Source organism: Macrotis lagotis, chromosome 1 (assembly GCF_037893015.1).
Source record: "Macrotis lagotis isolate mMagLag1 chromosome 1, bilby.v1.9.chrom.fasta, whole genome shotgun sequence".
Taxonomy (NCBI): domain Eukaryota; kingdom Metazoa; phylum Chordata; class Mammalia; order Peramelemorphia; family Peramelidae; genus Macrotis; species Macrotis lagotis.
The window spans coordinates 128,896,862-128,922,993 of record NC_133658.1 but is presented as its reverse complement, the minus strand read 5'-3'; the positions used below and the strand labels follow the sequence as shown (position 1 = coordinate 128,922,993).

General features: G+C 36.7%; 1 protein-coding gene and 1 pseudogene across 1 annotated transcript; one reads left to right on the top strand and one right to left on the bottom strand.

Moving 5' to 3' along the window:
* The first annotated feature begins 1,002 nt into the window (after positions 1 to 1,002).
* Positions 1,003 to 13,047, top strand: GKN1 (gastrokine 1). The gene is made up of 6 exons (XM_074226313.1): positions 1,003 to 1,035; positions 6,992 to 7,045; positions 7,330 to 7,467; positions 9,772 to 9,882; positions 10,952 to 11,093; positions 12,911 to 13,047. The coding sequence occupies exons 1-6, from the start codon at positions 1,003 to 1,005 to the stop codon at positions 13,003 to 13,005; spliced, it is 573 nt and encodes a 190-aa protein (XP_074082414.1). The 3' UTR covers positions 13,006 to 13,047.
* Positions 13,048 to 13,976: 929 nt separating this feature from the next.
* Positions 13,977 to 15,047, bottom strand: LOC141514968 (proteasome subunit beta type-6 pseudogene; annotated as a pseudogene).
* Positions 15,048 to 26,132: the final 11,085 nt, after the last annotated feature.

Sequence of the window (26,132 nt, the reverse complement as noted above, 5' to 3'; positions counted from 1 at the left end):
CCTTTCATATTTATAATCCACTATAGGAAAACCATAGGGACAACATTCTGTACATAGTAAGAGCTTTATCATCATTCATTTATTTGATTTTTACTTATTCATAATTTATTTCCAATAACATGCAAAGATAGTTTTCAACATTCAACCTTTAGCAAGCTTTTGAGTTCCCTATTTTTCTACCATTCTCCCTTTCCTCCCCCCTCCCCATGGAAGTGATCTGTTAATTGATATTTATTGAATTGAATAATTTTACAGCTTTAATTAGAGCAGAATAGCAATAGCAAATGTTTAGGGTCTAAAAGTTTGCAAAATTTTCATTCAGGTATAGGGATTATTGTCCCCTGATGCCCATGTTCACATGGACAGTTAGGTTCAGAGATGAGATTCAAACACAGAACTCAAAATCCCAGGGCCATTGTTCTATGCATCTTGACTGAGAGTGAGTCACTAAGAAATGGCTAGGGCTGTTTCTGAATTTGGATCAAAATGGGTAAAATTTCTCTTACACATAGCCCACAAATAAAAGCTAGAAGGGTCCATAGGGAGGATTTCAACTTCTTCATTAAAACACTTCATTTTGTAGATGACAAAACTGAGGTTGAGAGAGGGGACATAACCTACTCAAGATTCCTCAGGTAGTAAGCATTATCTATCTTTTGAAGTTACTGATTCTCAGTCTTAACTTTGAGACACATTTAATTTCTTCCAATGAACCAGCATGGTATAGGAGACTGGGAGCCAGGAGACCAAGGCTTACTCTCAGGGTAACCATGGCTAGCCACCACTTTTCTGAGACTTCAGTTTCCTCACATGTCAAAAGTGGGCATATACACTCAATGAGGTATAGACATCTGGAGTAAAAAGGAGAGAAGGGGAAAAGGGGAAGTGGGGGTATGTGGGTGATGGAGGAGAGGGTGGATCATGGGGGAGAGTGGTCAGATATAACACATTTTCTTTTCTACTTCTTGCAAGGGGCTGGGATTAGGTGGCCTGTCTCGGACCATGGGGCCAAGTGGTTACTGGGCCTTAGGGGTGGTATGTGGGCTCGAGGCCTCTTGGCCCCAGGGCTGCTGCGCCACTCAGCTACCCTATAGCACATTTTAGAAGAGGGACAGAGGGGAAGGAGAGAGAAAATATAGTATATAGTAGTGAGGAGGTATGAATGGAGGGAATTGTGATCAGCAATGGCATTATGGCATATGGAAGTAGCTTTTGTGATGGAATTATAAAGAATGTGATCCACCTGAGACAGAGCTGGGGGTGTTGGAACACAGACTGAAGCACAGTTTTTTTATTTTTCTTTTACTTTATTTCTCATGAGTGTCTATATTTTTTGGGGGGGTATTATGTACATAATTATGTATATAAAAATTATGTATATAAAAAATAATTATGTATATAAAAACATCGTACAAAAATAAAAAAAATACTAAAAAGGAAAAAGAAGAGATAAATCAAGCAAGAGGAAAGGTGAAGTAGCTACTCAGAGTTAGGTGATAGATATCTTAAACAAATAACTGAAATAATCAACTAATATATTAATTTATTGGGAGGAGTTCCAGGGTGTGGAAGGTGTGTATGTGGGAGGGGAGCAGGGATTGAGAAAGGGAAAGAATATCACATCCCAGCTACCCTGAGAAGAGAAGTTACATGTGAAGAGGCTACCTAAGTCCATTTGGAAGCTCTGGCTGCCAGTCCCAACATTCTTAGGCTTATGGAGCTGAATGATTTCATATATATATATATTATATATATATATATATATATATATATACACACATACTGGACAAAAAAGACAATATTGATCCTGTCCCTCAACTTAAAAATTGTATAGGACAAACAGGTAGTGATTTGGGAGAAGAGAGAATTGAATAAAAGAAAATTAAAAAGATGACCTGTGTGAGAGAGGGAGGCAGTTGAAACCTTACCATCATTATTTTCTTGATTCAGAAATGTGAAGTGACCTCTCAGGGTCACAGAATGTTAGTGAGTCAAATAGATCTTTTCTAGATGAATCTCTTCTTTTTAGACTTATGATCCTATGAAAGTCCCACCAAAAAAGAAGTCACAGACACATAAAACCAAAAGAAATATTTATAGCAGGAAAGAAACCTTAGAGAATGTAAAGGTTCTTAACCTTGATTCCACAGACTGGGGTGGTGGTGGTCTATAAACTTGGATGGGAAAAATTGCATCTTTTCTCTATATAATTTGCTTCCTTTGTATTCATATGTATTATTATGTACATTTATACACATTGTTATGAAAAAGTGTCCATCCATAGGGTTCACTGGACAGCCAAAGGGACCCATGTCATGAAGGTTGAGAAACATCTCTTCTGGTGCTGGTCTGATCCTTCACTTTATAGATAAAGAAATTGAGGTCCAGAGAAATATTATAACATCCCCCACAGTGGCATTCTAATAAGGCATAATTAAAGGACACTTTTAGGCCAATTTAATTAACAAGTTGGGGCAGCAAAGTGGATAAATCCCTGGACCTGGAGTCAGGAAGACCTATTTTTCTAAGTTCAAATCTGACCTCAGATACTTAAAAGTTGTGTGAACCTAGCAAGTCACTTAATCTAGTTTGCCTCAGTTTCCTCATTTGTAAAATGAGCTTGAGAAGGAAATGGCAAACCACTCCAGTATTTTTGTTAAGGAAATCCCCAAATAAGATCACAAAGAGCCAGACACAACTGAAAATCAACTAAACAACAACAAAAGGTTTTATGTTTCTCTATACTTTACCCCTTTGGGTACAACCCAATGTGTAGTGGAAGACATTTTGAATTTAGAGTCAAAGGAACCATGTTCAACCAAGTCCTCTTCTTAGTGCTTGGTTAACCTTGGACACATCATTTAATTTCCTTATGTCCCAATCTTCTTATCTGTCAATGAAACCATGACCCAGGTGATTTCTAAGGTCTCTTCTAGCTCTAAGATTATAATCTTATCTCCTACTCTTCTAATCCCTGAGATTCAGAACCATTGTCTATCATGAAAAGACACCTTTCCTGCCACCTCTTGATGAGTTATGAGCTACCCTCTTCAGTTCCAATTCTCTTCTGACCTCCTCTTAAAGGGAAAAATATCAGAATCATAGAAGGTCCCATAGTACAAGAATTGAGACATAGCTTCTGTGCACAAAATGTGCAAAGGCAAAATTTCCTTCATTTTTAATATCAGCTGCACAGAAAAATTGAAGTCCTGGACACCATGACCAAGAGGGCTTCTATCTGGTATCCTGGATTGTGCATTGCTGCTCCCTTTCCACCTTGTTTGATTTTGGGGATCCTAGTTTGATTTTAAATATGTGTAGTGTCAACATACAAAATAACTCAGAAACCCATCCCTAATTTCAAACCAACCCAAAGTTATCATAAAACATATTGGGTTTATTGGTGTGAACAGTCCCTCAACTTCAACAGATGAGTCAGATCAAATTCAGGTCAAAGGGTCTTACTAGCTAAGTAGATATCATAGAAAGTTTCCTGGTACGTCATGGCATAGTGTAGATAGGGGAAAGGTAGAAGATTAATATCAGACTCAGCTCACCCACACCTCATTTGAATAACAGAGTTAGAACATATATATTGAGATGATTCCCCTGCACAGACTCCAAGAGATTCTTCTAATCTGCTCTATCAGCTCCTAAGGACAAAATGAAGCTGGTGGTAAGTAGACTGGTCTTTCTTTTGTATTTGTAATGCCAGAAGATGGAAAGATGGTTGTACAGGGGAAAGAACTCTGGATTTAGAGTCAGTGGGTCTGGGTTGGAAACCAGGCTTAGGCATTGCCCTTCTGAAAAATGAAAGATGGTCTCTTCTAGTTCTGAATCTTGAAACCATATAGAGAATGATATCAATCTTACAGGAGTTTATTTTGGGGAAGAAAACAGAAGAGGGGGGAAGGAATAAGCACTTACAAAGCCAGTCATTATACTAAGTGCTTTTACAAAAAAAAATTTTCTCATTTGATCCTCACAATAGCCCTGAGAGGGAGGTACTGTTATTTATCCCCATTTTACTACCAAGGAAAATGAGACAAACAGAGGTTAAGTGACTTGTTCAAGAGGAAGTAAATGTCTGAGTCTGGATTTTCACTCCAGCCTTTCTGATTCCAGATCCAGTTTTATATCTACTGGCCCAGCATATATTCCTCTGTAATAGGATTTGAGGAAACATTTTTTCCTCCAATTCTAGTTTTCCCTAAGATGAAACTGATCAGAGATGAGACTTAGACACTTCTAAGGATTAATAGTTACTCATTTTATAATTAAGGAAATTGGGGGCCACAGAGAGGATAAGGCCTACCCTTGTCCTACAGGCATAAAATGGGCAAAACCATCAACTGAACCCAGGTCTTCTGATTCCAGAACCACTACTATTCTTCATAGCCTAATGTGGTGTTGTTATTCAGACATATCCAACTCTTTATGATCTTATTTGAAGTTTTCTTGGCAAAGATACTGTCATGGTTTGCCCTTTCCTTTTCCAGCTCATTTAATAGATGAGGAAACTGAGGCAAACAGTTAAGTGACTTACCCAAGGTCACAGAGCTAGTAAATGTCTGAGGCCAGATTTGAACTCAGAAAGGTGGGTCTTCCTAGTTTCAGGCCCATTCTATCCATTAGTCAGCTCTAGTCTAATCTAGAATGAAGCAATTGTTTCAAAGGGAATCAAGATCTTATAATTATATTCAAAGAATCTCTCAATAGTTATTTCTGTCCTTAACATAACCACCCTTTACTTCTGTACTTTATTTAATGCCACTCATAATTATTGGTCCAAGAGTGACTTGGCAGAGGCCAAAGGTCTCCTCATCATTGACTTTCTCCTTTGACTAAGGGAATAAATACCATTTAGCCCTTCATTATACGAGTGAATTTTCAAACTAAGTGTAAAGTGACTATCTCTGCGACATTCCCATCTTTGAAATGGGGTTCTATATGGCCCCCAACCATCAATCAATAAAAGCTTATTAAACATACTTATTAAACACCACTACCAGAATTCAGAAAGAAGGCATTTGAGATACCAAATTTAGGCAAGATTAGTGTTAACTTTTAAGAAATTTTTTAATTAGCATGGGAGACAAGATGCTTGCAGTTTTTCCCTCATATTTCTCCCTGACACGTACAGAAATATAATTCCCTCTAGCCAGAATGGAGAGAAATATTTCAGTTTGCTGAGCTTTCAGTGACTATGTTTTTGTGTAAGATGGAATGACTTTTCCTTCTTCTGATAAAGAATTCCTATCAAATCCTTTAAAGCCCAATTCCAAATGTCACCTTCTCCAGGAAGACTCCCTGATTCCCTTCCTCAAATCCAGCTGCTATTGACCTTTTCCTTTGTGAGTTCATGGATGACTTGTTTTGATACCTCTGTAATGCATCTTATGTGTATTAGGAGAAAGAAATGCTTCTATTTTTTCTCTTTATGAAATGTAAGCTCCTTAGGTATAGAGACTGTATCTTATCTAAGCTTCATGTTTCTCCCTGTGCCTAGGACAAAATTCTATATATAGTCATTTATTTGAAGTTTGTTGGGCTGAATAGAATTGGGCTACAAAAGAAAAGCAGTCATATCCAGCATCCAAATGCCCAGATCATGTCATCAAAGGTAGCTATGGTTCACTAGAAAGAGCATTGAATCTGGCATCAACTTTGCCTCCTGGCTCTGCCATGGTGATTGAGGCTCATGTCTTCCTTCTTGATTGTAATCCAATATTCCATCTCACTCTTTCTAATTGTTGCTCTCATGGAGGATGGTTGTATCAAATGAGATAATGTATGTAAAGTGTCTTGCAGACCTCAAGTTCTATCTACATGCTAGATATAATGATGATCGGAATTCTAGGGTCACATAGCCACTGTATTTCAGAGGCAGAACTTGAGTCCTGGTCTTCTTTACTCTAAGGATGACCCTCTACTCATTATCCCATGCTGCCTTAAAAAAAACAACCTTAGAAATATTGATTTGTACAAGTATTTATTTATCTTCCAATTTCCTCTTTATTTAACAAAAATAAAAAATGAAAAATAAACCTTTATAATAAATATACATAATTCAGCTAAACAAATGACTACATTGGCCATACCAAAAATGCATATCACACTTTGTATTTTAAATTGATCATTTATCTGGTAGGAGATGGATAGCATGTTTCATCTTTGGTCTTTCCCTTGGGACTCCCCAAATTACTTTCCAATATTTATAGAGATATGGATACATATAGATAATATTTGTACATAGGCATGAGTTTCTATAACAATATTGCATTTTCCACTAGATTATGATGTTGGTGATCAGTCTTGAAGATGTATAAAGCTAGGCAAGCAAAAACTCTCACAAATACTGGCAAACATAATAGACTACTTACTAGAGATGGATATTTACTTAGAATTTGTCTAGCTAAGAGCAATAAATCTAATCACTAAGCTAGTCACAAAGGAAGGAAAGAATTTTTTTACCCTTGAAACTCATTAAGACAATTAATTTATTAAAGGATATAAACTTCAAAAACACTTACTGGGGGGAAATTATGGATTCTTAGTTCAAACTGCCTCAATTCAGATCAAACCAGTTCAAATTGATTCGAATCAATTCAACCTAGTTTATATTGATGCTTTACAAAGGAGTAGATCCCTATAGAGATAAAAGTCAGACTAAGAGTGACACAGACTGAGAGTAACATAGGTAGATATATAGTGAGAGAGAGAGAGAGAGAGAGAGAGAGAGAGAGAGAGAGAGAGAGAGAGAGAGAGAGAGAGAGAGAAACAGACAGAGATGGAGGAGATGGAGATATGGAGATAGAGGGACAGAGAAACAGAGAGACCCAGACCCAGACCCAATACAGACACAGAGAGACAGAGACAGACAGCCAGACAGACCTAGGGAGAGACAGAAAAGGTAAGGAGACATACAGGGACAGAGAGGTAGTTATAGAGACAAAAGATTCACATTCTCTATTTTTCTTGGTCATTTCAGATTGTGTTTATTGGACTCCTTGGATTCCTTTGGGATTCCACCTCTGCTGACACAGTGAGTCTACTTATTCTAAAACATTTTTTGGTTTAATTTTCTCCTAAGAAATAGTATCCAAGAGCAGTTCAGTATTGTTATTAATATGTTAAATTTTAATATACACTTTAAAAAACTGCACATAATATCTCACAGTTTCATATATAATCCATTTTTCTGTTTTTCTTATATATATTTTGAAATGATCACATTTCTTAGTGTTTATCAAGTTATAAAAAATAAAATGGGCATTTCATTTAAGGAACAATGGTGATGTACATTCTGAATTTCTCTTGCAATCTCAGATCAACATCAGCAATGATGACAACACTAGTGGAGGTGGTTCACAGAGAGTGAGCATCAACAATGAACACAATGTGGCCAATGTTGATAATGACAATGGATGGGATGGATCTTGGAACTCCATCTGGGACTACAACACTGTAAGTTGCTAGCAGATTCTCAGGAAGAAGGTTCTGCTTCTTAATAACTCCCATTTCTCCAGTCCTTGAGGATTTACAAAGCACTACCCTGAGTAGTATCATGAGGCAGTGGTACAAGTATTATTATTACTCCAGTTTTAGAGTCAATGAAAAGAAGGAACCCATGAGGTCATTTTTTTCAAATCACATTATATCATGGAGGAAACAAACCCAGGGAGGGAAACTAACTTCCCTCAAACCTGAGTGTTCACACTGCAAAATACTACCATAAGGATCAGAAAGGTAAATGATTTTCCTACATTATAACTAATCATCTGATATAGGAAATAAATGGAAGCTTTGAGATTCTAGGTCACAATGAAAGATTTAGACTGTCAAAAAAGGGGTGGGGGAGGGGAAGAGCTTATGATTTATCGACTTTTCTCTTCCAATGATTAAGAATGAAGCATCCATGGATCCTAAGGAATAGTGGAACTATTTCCTTTTAAAATGAAAAACCTGGTTATTCTCCAAGGTGTTTGTATGGCCTTGGTCAAGTAAACCTCTCTAAGACTGTTTTTTCCCCCATCTGACCAGTAGGAAGAGCATCAGAATTGGAGTCAGATAACTGAGTTTGAATTCTGACGCTCTGCTCCTTATTCCCTATGTGACTTTGGACAAGTTCTCTTCCTAGTATTTGACCTCAATTTTTTCATTCATAAGCAAAGAGAAATAAAATCTGAGGTATTAGATTTAGATGAGCTTTAAGGTCAACTACAGCTTTAGAATAATAATGATAATGATAATAGCTAACATTGACATGGCACTTTACCATTTGCAAAGTATTTTACATACATAATTCTTGATAATGAAAAATCATATAATCCCTTAGGGATTTTACTCATCTTTTGTAAATTAGGAAAGTGAACTAGATGGCACCTGAGGTCTCTTCCTGTTTTTAATTCTATAACTATGATCCTAAGGTATTTTCTAAAGATAAATACAATCAGTGACATGCTGGAGTCGGCTAATGAGAGCCAATTGTTAACTATTCAGCCTAAGAATTTATGACTCGGAAATCAGCTAATGCTAAAAATAAGGACTAGAGTCATTGTTTTGTTTAATATCTAACCTTAGTGAAATTGTTAATGCAGATTAAATGTGAAAGTGTTCTATATGTGTGTCATATATGCACACATGCATGTCTATGTATGAATATAGGTGTATATATATGTGTGTGTATATATATATACACACATTTGCAGACTATGTACATGCACAGGCACAATCTAGACACATGCATATAGACCCACCTGTTTGTATATACATTTATATATATGTGCATATACAGACAATTGCAATACACATGTACTTAATTTATAAGCTGTGTGCTTTTTTACAATATGGATGTGTGTATATGACCTCACATATGTACATACATACATATATACCACACACACTCCGTATGTGAGAAACAGTTACTAAACATTTACTAGCATGTCTCTGAAATGGAAATTATTTATATATTAGAATGTAATCTCTCAGGGAATCTCAAATGCTGAGCATAGAGCTGAACACATAGCAAGGACTTAATATTTATTGGATTGGAAGGGTTAAGTAAATGAAACCCCATTTCACAAGCATTTCATATTTTTCATGGGAATGTAGAGCTCAATGAAACCCAAGATATCATCTAATTCACCCCCCTCATTTTTCTTTTTTTTTAAGGTTTTTTTTTGTTTTGCAAGGCAAACGGGGTTAAGTGGCTTGCCCAAGGCCACACAGCTAGGTAATTATTAAGTGTCTGAGACCAGATTTGAACCCAGGTACTCCTGACTCCAAGGCCGGTGCTTTATCCACTACGCCACCTAGCCGCCCCCCCCCCCATTTTTCAAATGATAAATTTGAGGTTCAGAGAGTAGTAAATAAATAAATAAATACAAGGTAGTAGAAAATAACTAAGTATTTATTTAGCACTTTAAGATTTTCAAAACACTTTACATAAATTATCTTTGATGCCAACAACAATCCTATTAGGTAAGTGCTTTTCTTACCTCCATTTCACAGATTAGGAAAACTGATACTGAGAGGTTAATTAACATGCCCAAGGTCAGATGGAGGCAGAATTTGAACTGAAGTCTTCTGGACTCTAAGTCATCCAGTAAAGCCAGTACTCCATCTACTCATTTCCAATATAACCAAGTTTGGAACCCAAGTTTCCTGGTCCATAGATAGATCTCTTTCTACTTAGGTAGAATTGATTTCCGAAAGGGAAAACAACATTGGGAACTAATGTCCACACTATCTATCATTTCTTTTCCACAGGGCTTTGCAGCAACTAGGATCTTTGCCAAGAAAACCTGCATCGTGCATAGGCTGAACAGAGATGTTGTGCCTGGCCTTCAGGACCTTGAGAGAATGTCAAAAGAAAACAGGGTAAAAAAGACAATTTCTTATAATGAAAGGGAAATGGTAAATGTGAGGCAGTCTAGGTAGAAAAGTTAGAGTGGAGGTCAAAGAGGAAGATTTTGATTTTCTTCCCAAATGGGTCAGGGGAAGAAACTGTGCAGTAAATATGTTGGGTGGGATTCTAGGAGAGGAAGAACCAGCAGATATTTGTTACAGTAGCAGTGGACTCTCATAATCTGGTGAAAGGCATCTCCCTATACCCTAGGTATTACCGTTCTCCCCTTAGTACTGCTCCTATATCCATTGATCAGAGTAATTCAGAATCCCAGAGCTGGGGGACTCCCTTTCCCCAAGTTACATGATATTCTTCATTATTCTTAATCTGTTCTTTGTCATTCCTAACCAGTGACTATTTAACCTGTCAGTTTGAGAAATTCCATGGTCTCTCATTTACACATCCCACAACTATTGTTGGCTTATTGTTTTTTTTTTACAATATTTGATTGAATTCACTTGTAAATTCATCTGATATTGGAGGGTTATTTTCCTCTTGGGGAGATCATTCTTAGTTTATTTAAACCATTTCCTCTTCTATTAATCTGGATATTTTACATTTTTGTAAGTATTCAACTATTTTACCTAACTTATCAGTTTTGCTTACATGTAAATTGGCAAAATAGTTTCTGATAGTTTGTTTTATTTCCATTTTAACTGTTCTGAATTCTTAAGATTTTTTTTTTTTGATATGAACAATTTGGTTTTCCTGTCTTTTCAAATCAGTTTAGGTTAACTATTTTATTGATTTATTTATCAGTTTAATTTTTTTTGCTTTCAATTTTGTTAATCTTTTCTTTGATTTTTTCAGAATGTCTACTTTAGTGTTTAGTTGGGGGAATTGATTGATTTTCTAGGGGTTTTTTTTTAGTTCCATGCTCATTTCATTCAATTGTTCCCTCTCTTTTATTGATGAAAACACTTAGAGATAAAAACTGTTCTCAAAAGACTGTTTTAACTATATCTTAAAAGTCTACCTGTCTCCAAAGTGAATGATGATCTCAATTTGTTGCTCATTTGTTCTGTTTGACTGTTTCTTTAGGCAAATGTACATGCTGGATCTTCTCCCAAAAGCCTGCGCTATGAAGTTGAACCTGAGGAACTAAGTGACCTGACCCAGTTTGGAACTCCTATTGAAAACTTGTGCAGGGGGCTTCGGACATACAAAGCACAGGAAGTTCAAGGTGAGTATCTCTCCTGATGGATGTCCCATTCCATGCCATAACCAGTCTTTGCAATCATCAATATAAATTGCTTAGTTTCAGTACTAAGTATAGAATAGATGATTTTAATTTATTTAACATACATTCTTAAACTCCTTTTGTGAGCTTTGTATTGTGATAGAGCAGTTCAATCTTAATCAGATTTTTACTAAACAGTGAAGAGTGTTAAAGGTGAGCTTCCTTTGTAGTTATCTCATTGGAGGAGTTAACAGAGTAGCGTTCAATTTTTAAAGGTAGGCTAATAAACTGATAGCACTATGTAATGATCTCTGCTTCAGGTTGAACAAAGATATATCAATCAATATAATTATTAAGTGCCTACTATATACTAGGCACTGTGCCAAGTGTTGGGTATCTGGTTTTGTGGTCTGGCATTGCTTCCTCATCCCTAGAATGATACCTTATGGGGAACTATAAGGATGTGACACACCAGAGTGATTTGGGATTTCATTCAAAAGTCAATGGGGGGAAAAATAAAAAATAAAAAAAAAATCAATGGCGTGGGGGGCGGCGGGGGGGGGGGCCGGCTAGGTGACAAAGTGGCTAGAGCACCAGCCCTGGAGTCAGGAGTACCTGAGTTCAAATCCAATCTCAGATACTTAATAAGTATCTAGCTATGTGGCCTTGGGCAAGCCACTTAAGCTCTATTGCCTTGAAAAAAAACTAAAAAAAAAGTCAATGGGGAGCTATAAAATTTGGAGAGTTGGATGATTTAAGTAGACCTCCTCTGGTGGTTAGGTGATAGATGAACTAGATAAGAGGGTAGAAAGACAAGACATAGGGAGACAAATTAAGAGCCTTTTAAAATGACTTGTACAAAAAGTACCCTAGTTACTGGAGGGAGGAAAGAAAACGACATCATGATGATTGATGATGATTGATTGAAAAAGTGAAGTCCTGTGGCAAATGGGGAAAAAAGAGGGGATTGGATCAAGAGCACAGGGGAAAAGCAAAACTCAGTCAGAACTAGGGTTATCTTGTTCTCAGAAGCAATGGGAAGAAAATGAGCATGAACAAAATTGTGTCTAAGTTTGAGGTGGGGATGAAAAATCAGTCAATACTGAATGATTGATTGAACAAGTTAATTCACCTAATGCATTCTTCTGCCTCATGAGACAAGCCAATGCTATATATTTGCTTGTTTGAGTAAAAGAATGAATCATATTGTCTCCTAATTTGACTAATAATGTATATTTTTATCTATGATTCTTCCAACTAATTAATGGGTGTTCAGAAAATGTCTAAATAAAAACAAATGATCTCCAATATAATAAAGCTAGAATCATAGAGGAAATTGATCCTGAAGCAAATTCAATTGGGGGGATTAGAGGAATCTGTCCAGTGAGAGAAGGGAAGTAAAGAAAAGAAATACTGGATGACATGGTCTCAGATGGGCACAGAGGGTAGTATAAAGGAGGAGAGTGTGGTTAAAGGAGACAATAGGAAGTTGGCATCAGAAATCCCTCTAGCACTGCCCCCTTTGGACTAAAGGGAAGTGTCTGCAATCACTAAGAAGAGTAAGCATGGGATTCTTCCTTCTCAGGAGCAAACATATCCTGCCCCAGGCCAGTTCCCTGAGGTGGAATCCCTTTAAGTCTGGGCTCCTTGTGGTTCTTATGGTACACTTCCAGACAACTGAATTGAACTCAAAATGTTCACATTTATACTTTTTAATGGAGTTCGGAGAAATGGAAACCTTAGCATATTATGTGATACCCAGAAAAAAAAATGGTCCTGTTAGAAACACTGATTTGGCTTAATCATTTCTTTCTATACAGGGCAGAGCTTCCTTTTCTATAGTGGCTCATGCTTCCAGGCTGGCATTATCTGGCTTCTGAACATCTCCCTTTGTGGACAGACAACAGTTGTGTAAGGAAATCACTGAAGAACCAGCAGTCAAGATGTGTTCTCCAAAACTTTTCAAATCTTAATATTACTGAAAAATAATTTTTAAAAGTTTCTGTTTTCCATCTTTCTTATTCTGAATATTTCCCATTCTCTCTGCTTTCAAATTGTCAATAAAATACATTTACTATTGGAATTATTTGGTTTTTTATAGTTTATTGATTTAGTATGGATGGTACCTTAGAGTCCATCTATTCCTATCCCCTCATTTTAGAGATGATGAAATTGAAGCCCAGAGAGGTTAAGTCACTCATCTGAGATCACCCAAGTACAGAGAGACAAAATCAGGATCTGAACCCAGGTTCTCTGTTTCTACACCAAGTAGAGGTCTTTCTATCTTAAAGATACATGGATATTTCCTGTTCCTTAGAGTACATATGTTATTAGGGAAATGCCTTGTAAAGAAGTTCTCTAGCAACTTCAAAAACATTGTAACCAAATCCCTAGGATGATATTCAAGACCATTTAGTCTTATTTGGATTTTTCCTGTATAAATGATGAAAGTTTTATTAAAACCCCTGTGTAGTACACATTTATCTACTTATCTATCTATCTATTTATTCATTTATTTATTTTCATCTATCTATTTATTTTTAGGCTTTTGCAAGGCAAACAGGCCTTGGCTTGCCCAAGGCCACACAGCTAGGTAATTACTAAGTGTCTGAGGCTGATTTTGAACTCAGGTACTCCTGACTCCAGGGCCGTTACTCTTTCCACTGTGCCATCTAGCTGCCCCTTACACATTTATTTTATTGAGGAGTTAACGGATTAACACTTAATTTTTAAGAGTGGGCTAATACAAGTCTTTAATTTTTTTTATTTTTTTTTATTTTTTTTCCCCTTGACCCACAGTTTATTGAATCTTGGGTATTTTGGAGAATGGCTTATGACTTGGGAAGAGGGTTCAGTGCAGAGAGGACAGGGAGGAGGCAGTAGATCTCAAACTGAGGGATAGATATTAACAGGGAATCGAAGAAGCTGGCCTCCCATAAGGGCCTGCCATTCCACTCCTTTCTCAGTAATTGCTGCCAACTGTATTATTCCACCACTTGAGCTGTCTCCATGGCCAAAGAGAAAGCACTGTCAGTGAATTGAAAAGATTGCTTTTCATTCATACCCTCTTGATAGGAGGTATCAACATAGCCATAGATGTAGGAGCTCCCTGAACTCCCTATGGAAAAAAAGGCTGCCAAGCCATCAACTTCCCATACGTACTGAGTATACCTGCCTCCCCCCCCCACCGCAATAGCTCCCCAGCCAGCAATGATGAACCCAGTCATGAAATCCTCTCAGTAATGACAACACATCTCCTTGAAGAGGTTAGCAGCTATGTGGACCAGGGGAGGTTCATTCAATTCGATGCTGTGGAAGCCTAGTTGATGTCAGCTGCTAAACCAGAATGGCAGCAGAAAATCTGGTCATGGGTAGAGGTCAACTTGTCTGTAATTCAGGTGGCAATATATAACCCAGTGGTAGTCAAGGAGTCAGCTCCTGTTGTGGACCCCACTGACCCCACAGTAGAGTGAGGAAAGAGTTATGTGACTGAAGGCTGTCTGATAAATGAAGAGATGGGACTCCGAAGTGATGGAAAAGAGAGTCTACTTAGGTCCCTCTTTGTCTAATTGCCTGAGAACATTGAGTACTTCCCTTATTCCCAGGTCATGCTGTATGTTCTGGCAAATCAAGTGCATCCTAACTACATAACCGCTTATCTTCCTGGAACACTGTATGATTAGAAAGTAACTACTTACTCTTCTTGTTAGGATGGGGAACTGATCTAGGCATAGAGAGCAGGCTCCTTCTATCAATAGGGTCTATTCAACCATCATGGTCAGAGTCCCACTCACCTGTGGTCCTCTACAAGTTCTAAGGACTATGCCACCATCAAACTACACAGCCATGATGGTCATCCCAGTGGATGCCCTGATTTCCCCAGTATGGGGCGAGACCCATGGGCCCATAGATTAGGCCTGAGCATACCCCGCGAGGGGCTACTAAAGCTGAAGTCATTATTCTATGGTTCTAGTGACAATTGCTCAGTGTGGTCAGATGACAAGTCTTTTTTTTTAATGGGTCCATATTTTTGATGTAAAAATACCAGCCAGTTCAAAAATAAAACAAGGCTTTAAAAAATTGTGATGGACTGAAGCACCATCCCAGAGTATTAGTCTTTTGTATATAAAAGGGAAAATAAAAATTTCTGTGAAGCATAAGTTATCAGTCACTCAACATTTATTACACAGTAACAATGTGATATGAGCTGTGCTAGGCATGGGAAAACAAAGAAAGGCAAAAAGGCAATTCTTGTTCTCAGGAAGCTCACATTCTATTGGGCGGGGGGGAACCATATGCAAGCAACTATGTCCAGATGTTCTAAGTAAGGTAGAAACTGGACACAGTCAACAGAGGAAAGGAACGTGGATAAAGAGGGAATTAATGAAGGCTACTTAGAGAATGTGAGATTTTTAACTGGGACTTAGGGAAACCAGGAAGAAGATATGAGAAGGTAGAGTGTCCCAGGGTCTCATTTTTTTAAGAAAGATTTTTACTTATTTTGAGTTATACAAATTACCCCCATTCTTGCTTCCCTCCCCACCAAAGAAGGCATTCTGTTAGTCTTTACATTGGTTCCATGTTATACATTGATCTCAATTGAATGTGATGACAGAGAAATCATATCCTTAAGCAAGAAAAATAAAGTATGAAATAGTAAAATTACATAATAATATAATTTTTTTCTAATTTGATGGTAATAGTCTTTGATCTTTGTTCAAAGTTCACAATTCTTTCTCTGGATACAGATGTTATTCTCCATTGAAAATAGCCCAAAATTGTTCCTGGTTGTTACACTGAAGGAATGAGCAAGTCCATCAAGGTTGATCATAACCCCCATGTTGCTGTTGTGATGTACAGTGTTTTTCTGGTTCTGCTCATCTCATTCAACATCAGTTCATGCAGATCCTTCCAGGCTTCCCTGAATTCCTATCCCTCCTGGTTTCTAATAAAACAATAGTTTTCCATGACATACATATACCGCAGTTTGTTAAGCCATTCCCCAACTTATTTTCCAATTTTGTTGCTACCACAAACAGGGCTGCTATGAATATTTTTGTACAAGTGATGTTTTTACCGTTTTTCATAATCTCTTCAGGGTATAGACCCAACAGTAGTATTGCTGGGTCAAAGGGTATGTACATTTTTGTTGCCCTTTGGGCATAAACCCAGGGTCTCATTTGTAATACTACTGCCAGTTAGAAAACTAATATTGAGGGTAGTAGAGTAGAAAGGTTCAAAAGTATTCAATTTCAAATCCTGGCTCCTTATTACCTATGTCTCTGAGGAGGCTACTTCAAACAGCTCAGATTCCACATCTGTAAAATGAGGGAATTGGGCTAAGTGATTCTGAAATTCTCCTCTTGCTTCCTGCTTGTCCCCCAGGTATCAATATCATGACCAGATCTGCTTCCAATGCCCAGAAGGGCTTAAGGAGCAGAATAAGTATCAAGGTCAGGGTTAGACCCTTGAATCCATTTCAGGGCTTTCTCCCACAATGCCCTATGTGATCTTGGGGTATACTTGCACACTTTTATGTAAAGAATGATGAACAGAAAGAGGTCCAGTTTTTGTACTAATAATCATCTTCCCAATCTAATCGCATTTCTTATAAAATCCTATGGACCTGGTGTCAGGAGGACCTGAGTTCAGCCTTACTAGCTGTGTGATCATATGCTAATCATTTAACCCCATTTGTCTCAATTTCTTCATTCATAAAATGAGCTGGAGAAGGAATTGGAAAATCAAATCTTTGCTAGGAAAATCTCAAATGGGGATTTATGACTGAAACAACTGAAGGACAAATACAATCATTATGTAAGAAGCTGGAGTGTGTGTGTGTGTGTGTGTGTGTGTGTGTGTGTGTGTGTGTGTGTGTGTGTGTAGTAGAGGGATGGGGAAGTGGGGGTTGTTGCCTTCCTAATCTAAATGACTAGAAGACCGATCAACTGGAGGGCAACCAGTATGATGAAGGAGTAGGAAATCACAAGCATAGCTAATGATTTCAGATGGGGCAAGTAACATACAGAAATAAAAAACATTCCCTCAAATAAAATTTTTAAGGCCAGATTAGTGGGGAAGGAGATGTCTCAGGATAATACCAGCTCATGGTGAAACTTCAGGACACTTTAAGGTTGCTACTGGGGAGGCAGGGTAAGGTAGACAGTCAGTCAACACATATTTATTAAATGCTTGCTATGAACCAACCACTCTGCTAAGCCCTGAAAATAGGAGAAACACAATTTCTGTCTTTAAATATTTGTAGAGCTTTCATGTGAACAGGGATTTGACTGTTTCCTCTTTTGGTTTAAAGGGGAAAACTAGGAACAGTGAGTGGAAACTGTGGAAAGGTAAATGTTAGTTCAATATAAAGAAAAAATAATAATATAGGTGTCCAAAAGTGAAATCGTCTGCTCTAGAAGATAATTAGCTCCCATTACTATAAAGTTTCAAGCATTTGTTAGGCATGTCATAGAGAGGTTTTGTGATCATGTATGGTGTGGACTTGATTACCTTTGAGGATCCTTCCAATGTTTCTATGTTCTGAACATCTAGAAAGAATAGCTTTATATTGAATACTACCTAACCATCTCTTCCCCCCTCAAATCCCAAACTAATTGGCTTCCATGTCCTTCACTTTGAAGAAATTATCTTGTCTAGCATCATTAATGTTCCTCTAGTAGCCAAATTCAATGATTTCTCATTGGTCATTGTCCTTGGCTTCTCTGAAGCATTCTACACCATTGAACATATCCTCTTTTTTTGTAAGTATTTCTTCTATTGGCTTTGATAACACTGCTTTTCCAGTTGGATTATGTCCCAATTGATACTTTGGGATACTCTTTGTGCCCAAACCAAACTAGAATGCAAGCTTCAAGATGGCAGGAAACAGCTAGTGCTTATTTATTTATCTATTTATCTATCCATCTGTCCATTAACTTATTCATTCATTCATTCATCCATCAACCCATCCATCAATCCATCCATTTATTCTCTCATATTTATTCATTCATCTATCTATCTGTCTGTCTGTCCGTCTGTCTATCTTTCTGTCTGTCTATTTATTTGCATCTCTGTCAGGTCTGTGCTCTATACTCAGGAAAAAAAAACAATTAATCAACATGGATTTACAAAGTGCCTAATAGGCCAATCATTTTGCTATATAAGACAATCCTCATCCTTACAGGGATTCCATTTTCTCATGCTTATGGAGATTTTAAATTTGTTTTCTCCCTAACTCCTTTTTTCCATTAGTGACCTCACTATCCTTTGAGATTTTCATGATCAAAATTTCAACTTCTTCCTTAATTTTTTTGCTCTCCTTTGCTTTTCCCCTCTTTTCCTCTTCTTTCTTTCCTTCTCAACAGATCTTTATCCCTGATTATTCCTAACCACTCCCACTACAACTGAACTTACAAGGATTTTTAAAATATATATACATATTCATGTTACTGCTGTTTTCAAGATCATTTTTTAAGATTTTTTTTAGATTTTTGCAAGGCAAATGGGGCTTGCCCATGGCCACACAGCTAGGTAATTATTAAGTGTCTCAGACCAGATTTGAACCCAGGTACTCCTGAATCCAAGGCCAGTGCTTTATCCACTACACCACCTAGCCGCCCCGTTACTGCTATTTTCTATTGACATTTTGGTTACTTCTAGAAATGTGTTGCAGTAACCTTGGACTAGATCTGAAGAACAAATTGTTAAATTTTCAGTTTCAGGATCTGCATCTTAGAAATTGGCAAATGTTGTTAGAGCTTGATTGATCATTTTGCTGATAATATAGAATTAAGAAAGCAATAAATAAAATGTAAATTATACAGATTAAACTTGAAAATGTGTCCACACATACCTTTTTGTTTCTTCTGGAGAGCTGGTTGTTTAACATTTACCAGAACATACTTGGTCACTTTCTAGTAAAGACTAGGTCTTTCCCCTACCTATCTCTACATCCCACCACAGTATTTTCCTTTAAGAAACCCAGTGGAACAAAATCCTCTAATTCAACAATTTAATAGAATATGAAATATTTTGATTTTACATTTTACAATTTAATAAAAAAAAGAAAATGGTTTGCTAGAGAGTCAGAAGATTATTTCAATTCTAGAGCCAATAATTCTATTAGTCTCTTGGGCAAGCCTCATTTTCCTGGGGCTCAGATTCTTCTTCTATTAAATGAAAAGAGTTAGTTAGATTAAAGATGTCATACTCAAGTGGAAATGGATTCCTGTGAGACACATATTGACTTAGAAAACCACAAATTAACATTATGTTGCATTGTATTGTATTTTTATTTATTTCTTTATACAACTCTCAATTACTTTTTTCTTTAGGTTTTTGCAAGGCAAATGGGGTTAAGTGGCTTGCCCAAGGCCACAATCTAGGTAATTATTAATGTCTGAGACCAGATTTGAACCCAGGTGCATCTGACTCCAAGGCCGGCGCTTTATCCACTACGCCACCTAGCCGCCCCTCTCAATTAGTTCTTAATTTGGTTTTGGGAGCGTTTTGCACTTTTGGTCTATGGGTTCTATGCTTAATATCTCTGGGATAGATCTAAATTTAAAATCATTTTCAGCATAATATTCCACATTACTGTACATCATTTCCATGACTGCCAATCTCAGGTCTACATCTTTTCATAATCTCAAATCATAACTTAGTGTGTATATGTCCAGTTCAATTTTAGAATGAATGGGATGGGGGAAGATAGGGTTCAATGTTACTATTTTTGAGTCATTCATTATCATCAGTTTAAGAAAAAATTTGAGCTGTCAGAATTCCCATAGGTAGCTAGGTGCTGTAGTGAATTTCAAGTTAGGTTTGAAAGTCAGGAATACCTGAGTTCAAATCCAGTTTCACTTAATAACTATATTGACCTATCTGCCTGTTTTATTTCACTGAAATATGTTGTTGTTAAGTCATTTTCAGTTGTGTCCAACTCTGCATGACCCCAATTGGTATTTTTCTTGGCAAAGATACTAGAGTAGTTTACTATTTCCTTCTCCAGCTCATTTTACAGATGAGAAAAATTGAGACAAACAGGGTTAAGGGACTTGCCCAGGGTCACACAACTGAGAGGTGTTGGAGGCCACATTTGAACTCAGATCTTCCTGACTTAAGTTTTAGAGGTTTATCCATGGCTAGTAGTCTCAAAATTAATTCAATTCCTATGTAGCATAGGTTCTACAAAGTTCCACAAGGTCTACTAAATCCTTCTGCTGGGCTAGTATTTTGAAAGTCAACTCCTTGTTCTTTGGGGCATTGATGCTATGACTATAGAACTCAGCATGGATCCCAACTTCTGCAGACTGATGATTCATTCTTCTAACTCTGAAACTCCCAAGTTGGAGCTTCCATTCCCATTACATATAATGGAAAAAGAGCCAATAAATAAAGTTCAAAGACTATGTCTTGGGGAATCAGTTGGCTTCAGCAGAGGAAGAAGGTCCACCTTACCCCATGATTTCTTGCCAGATGATATGAAAAAGGAGCCACCAAGCTCCCCAAAGCTCAAATGAAGCAAAGAAAAGGTTAAAGTCAACTCAGATCTTTTTGTTGTTGTTGGAGGTACCAAAAGTTCTAATCTTAAAACTAATTCAAAATGGAGTCCTAGCCAGATGGAGAGCTAAAGAGAACCAGTCACAGAATTCTCAAATATGTTTCACAGCCTCTCCAAGGTATATCTATCAATCAATCTGTATATCTATCTATCTATCTATCTATCTATCTATCTATCTATCTAATCATAATTCTCCTAGGTTGGATGAAATCTCCCCAATATTTTCCACATTGAAAGGATGCATCAGCTAAGCAAACTGAGGAAGTCCGTGCATGAACCAGACTTCCATTATGCCACAATTCAGTCATTTATTTGCATATAGCATGCAATATGCATATGCATATTGCATACCGACAACTAATACTTTGATTATCCCAAGTATTTCCTTTGCTCTTTAGTTAGCAAAGCCACTATTTCTAAGGAAGATAATGAAAAATAGCATTCATCTTAGTCTTCACATTAGAATTTACCTAGAGTTTTAAGCACTATTTTAAAAAATCCCTGAAGTGATTGTTCCATTATACATGATAATGAATCTAATATCCATCCATTCAAATCAAATAGAGTATTTTGGACAGTGCAAGCACTTACAGCACTTTAATCTCAAGGGATAACAGAAACCAGAATAGAGAAGGTCATACAATATTTCAGAAAAGGTTACAGTTGTTTGTTTTTGTTTTTTTTAAATGAGATTTGCTGAAGGCTCAAGAATTTTTCATAACACATTCACATTCATTTTATTAAAACTGATCTTCACTGATCTCCTAATCAAGGTTTAAAAGTTCAGACAGCTTTCAAATTAGTATTTTCTTCCCTACCCCCAATCCTCTTCCAATCAGTTGCCAAGTCCTGTCATTTATACTTCCATGACATCTCATATCTCTACCCACTTCTCTATTCACACTGACATCACTCTGGGTTCAAATTTTCTTTGCATCTTTCAAGGACAATAGGTTGTAAAGGCCTCCTAATTCTTCCTAATCTCTTTCTTTTCCAGTCCATCTTTCATTCAGCTTTCAAAATAATCTCTTTAGTGCACAGATCTGAACATGGAAAGCACAACTTTACAGTGGAGAGATTGCTGTTGGAGCTGGAAGATTTGGGTTCAAATCTAGATTCTGTAATTTACTGCATGTGTAAGCTTGGTTTTTATATTTTATGGTGTACTAATTGACAGACTTGTCTTGTCTTCATCCCTGACCCACATTAGATTACATGATCTGTGAAAGAAGAAATATTGCATTTTCTCATTTCATTCCTTTTCCTAAAAGAAAACCTCTTTCCATCTCTAGCACCTAGAATAGGGTCTTGCACAGGATCAGCATCTAACAAACATAACAGAATAGAATTAATTGAAGAATCCTCTCCAGAAATTATTTTATTCTGTCCTCTTCTCAGAAAGAGATTTGTGGAAACCAATTGAAGGGATGAGAAAATTGTGGGCTCCCAAGTCATTCTTTTCATGTTTTATTTTCTGATTTGAAGCCAGATAAAGAGCCTTATCATTGAGCTATCACTAACAATAAGTATTTTTAAAAATTATCTTCAAAAATAATTTTCTTTAAGACAGTTGGGGTTCAGGGGGTTAATCAGAGGACCTTTGATCACTTGAGTACTCCCCAATCTACTTGATGACATTATTACCAAACAAATTAGTATTATATATGGCCACATATAATAATTACATATTATTACATATAATTATTATGAAATTATTAACAGTTAAGAAACAGAGCAAATGAAAAGCAAAATCCTGTCATTTTCAGACTTTAAGGGTTGCCTTTGCCTATTGTAAAGACCTGCCCTTTTCAGTCTCTGAATAGCTTCTTTGTACCTTGCAAAGGACTTTAGATTATGAATGATATATTTACTCATGAAAGTCCAGGAAGCTTGACTAAGGATAAGTAAAAACAATGGCCATTTATCTGTCCACGATAAATTTTGCTACTGAGAATTTAAAAGCTAGGAAGTCAATACTGTAAAAAGTTGAATTTCAGGAGAGTTAAGATGGGAATCCACTAAGGAAGAAATTCCCAGATGTTGAGGTTTGCTCATTTTTTCCTATGTTCCTCTTAGAGGGTGAGAATTTTTCTTTTCCTCTCCCCATCAACCCTGGCCACTGGGATGGCATCTTGTGACCAAAAACAGGACGATGTCTGGTAGAACAGGTTACAGATATGATGGTCTTGCACCTTCCCTCTGTTCCTTGCCCAATCTTATACTCTGTGAACTTTGGAATTCCAATCTTAGCTCCATGTCCAATTTAATCAAGACCACCTTCTGTGGTAACTCTTAGAAGCTCCAAAGACTCAAAAAGAATTTTATTAAGCTGACTAAAGGGAGGAATTCCTGAGGAAGAATCCAAAAGCTTGTGTTTTGCAAATTCCAATGTGGATAGTAGAAAAGGAAGCCTTGGATCCAGAGAGACTGTAGCAGGAATATACCACAAATGAGGCATACAATGGGTGAGGCAGTGGATTAACAAACACAGCCAGGGTCTGATACAAAGGAAATCTTTGGGAATTCATGGGGAGGAACGATAAGTTTGTTCAGCTGACTTGCTGGGAGTTTTTCACTCAAGGGTATTAAAGCCTCATACCAACTTTTATCTGCACCCACCCATGGTTTTATGTTTTAACACATGGGCTACACCTGCATTGCTGGAAGGTTCATGCACCATTTTCTTTTCCAAGGGTTAGGTCTGGAAGACTTCTGTCCTAGATGGCTGCCTAAATGGAGGTAGGCTGCCCAGATTCTCCATACTTATTCCAACAATAACCTGAAATTCATACCAGACTAAACAATAATCAAGAAATTCAATGAGAAATTATAGTAAGCTATTTTCTTTTGCTTTGCTTTGCCCCCCAAATCAGTCATATGACTTTTGTCCACAGGCAAAAAAAAGGAGTCATCCTAACCAAAAGGGTAGTAGGAGGTAAAGATTTACCGTGGAACAAAATCCTAATTCAGGAACAAAAGTTAGAGAAAGAAGTAAAGAAGAGATCAACTAATTATTGTAGATCTAGAGACTGCTCAAAAGAAGAAGTCAATAGCATGGTAAAAGGTACAGCCAGAAACTCAAGGTGAAAAATTGCATTTTCTTTTTTTTAAAGAAAGATTTTATTTATTTTGAGCTTTACAATTTTTCCTTCATTCTTGCTTCCCTCCCTCCACCCCTCACGGAAAGCATTCTGTTAGTGTTTACATTGGTTCCATGTTATACATGGAATGTGATGACAGAGAAATCATATCCTTAAAGAAGAAAAATAAAGTATGAGATAGTAAAATTACATAATAATATAATTTTTTTCTAATTTGATGGTAATAGTCTTTGGTCTTTGTTCAAAGTCCATAATTCTTTCTCTGGATACAGATGTTATTCTCCATTTCAGAGAGCTCAAAATTGTCCCTGGCTGTTGCATTGAAGGGATGAGCAAGTCCATCAGGGTTGATCATCACCCCCATGTTGCTGTTAGGATATACAATATTTTTCTGGTTCTGCTCATCTTGCTCAGCATTAGTTTATGCAAATCTTTCCAGACTTCCCTGAATTCCCATCCCTCCTGGTTTCTAATAAAATAATAGTGTTCCATGACATACATATACCACAATTTGTTAAGCCATTCCCCAATTGAAGGACATTCACTTAATTTCCAAATTTTTGCTACCACAAAGAGGCCACTATAAATATTTTTGTACAAGTGAGGTTTTTACCCTTTTTCATAATCTCTTCAGGGTATAGACCCAGTAGTGGTATTGCTGGATCAAAGTGTATGCTCATTTTTGTTGCCCTTTGGGCATAATCCCAAATTGCTCTCCAGAAAGGCTGTATGAGTTCACAGCTCCACCAACAATGTATTAATGTCCTAGATTTCCCACATCCCTTCCAATATTGATCATTGTCCTTTCTGGTCATATTGACCAGTCTGAGATGGTATCTCAGAGTTGCCTTAATTTGCATTTCTCTAATAAGTGATGATTTGGAGCAATTTTTCAAATGACTATGGATTATTTTGATTTCCTTTGCCTTTGCATATTCTTTGACCATTTGTCAATTGGGGAATGTCTTTTTTTTTGAAAATTTGACTCAATTCTCTGTATATTTTAGAAATGAGTCCTTTGTCAAAAACACTAGTTGCAAAAATTGTTTCCCAATTTACTACATTTCTCTTGATCTTGGTTACAGTGGTTTGGTCTGTGCAAAAGCTTTTTAATTTAATGTAGTCAACATTATCCAGTTTGTTTTGAATGATGTTCTCTATCTCTTCCTTAGTCATAAACTGTTTCCTTTTTCCATAGATCTGACAGGTAAGCTACTCCTTGATCTTCTAGTTTGCTTATAATATTATTTTTTATGTCTAAAGCCTGTATCCATTTGGATCTTATCTTGGTATAGGGTGTGAGGTGTTGGTCTAATCTAAGTTTCTTCCATACTAACTTCCAATTTTCCCAACAGTTTTAATTGAAGAGAGAGTTTTTATCCTAATAGCTGGACTCTTTGGGTTTATCAAACAGCAGATTACTATAATAATTTCCTGCTATTGTACCTAGTCTATTCCACTGATCAACAACTCTATTTCTTAGCCAATACTAGACAGTTTTGATGACTGATGCTTTATAATATAATTTTAGATCTTGCTAAGCCACCTTCTTTTGCACTTTTTTTCATTGAATCCCTGAAAATTCTTGACTTTTTATTTCTTCATATAAATTTACTTACAACTTTTTCTAACTCATTAAGCTAATTTTTTGGAATTTTGATTGGTAGGGTGCTAAACAAGTAGTTTAGTTTTGGTAGAATTGTCATTTTTATCATATTAGCTTGACCTATCCATGAACAGTTGATGTTTGCCAAGTTAAGCATGAGAAGAGTTTTGTAATTGTTTTCAAAAGTTTTTGAGTCTGCCTTGACAGGTAGACTCACAGGTATTTTATTTTGTCTGAGGTTACTTTGAATGTGATTTCTCTCTCTAGCTCTTTCTACTGTATCTTGCTAGTTATATATAGAAATGTTGAGATTTATGAGCATTTATTTTATATCCTGCTACTTTACTAAAGTTGCTAATTATTTATAGCAGTTTTTTTAGATGACTTTTGGGGATTCTCTAGGTATACTATCATGTCATCTGCAAAGAGTGAGAATTTTGTGTCCTTCCCTATTCTAATTCCTTCAATTTATTTTTTCTTCTCTTGTTGCCAAGGCTAACATTTTTAATATGATATTGAATAGTAGTGGTAATAATGGGCATTCTTGTTTCACCCCTGATTTTATTGGGAATGCCTCAAGCCTCTCCCCATTGCATAGAATGCTTGTTGATTGTCAGATAGATACTGCTTATTATTGCTTATTATTTTAAAGAACAAACCATTTATTCCTAAACTCTCTAGTATTTTTAGAAGGAATGGGTGCTGTATTTTATCAAAAGTTTTTCAGCATCTATTGATATGATCATATGATTTCTGATAGGTATGTTATT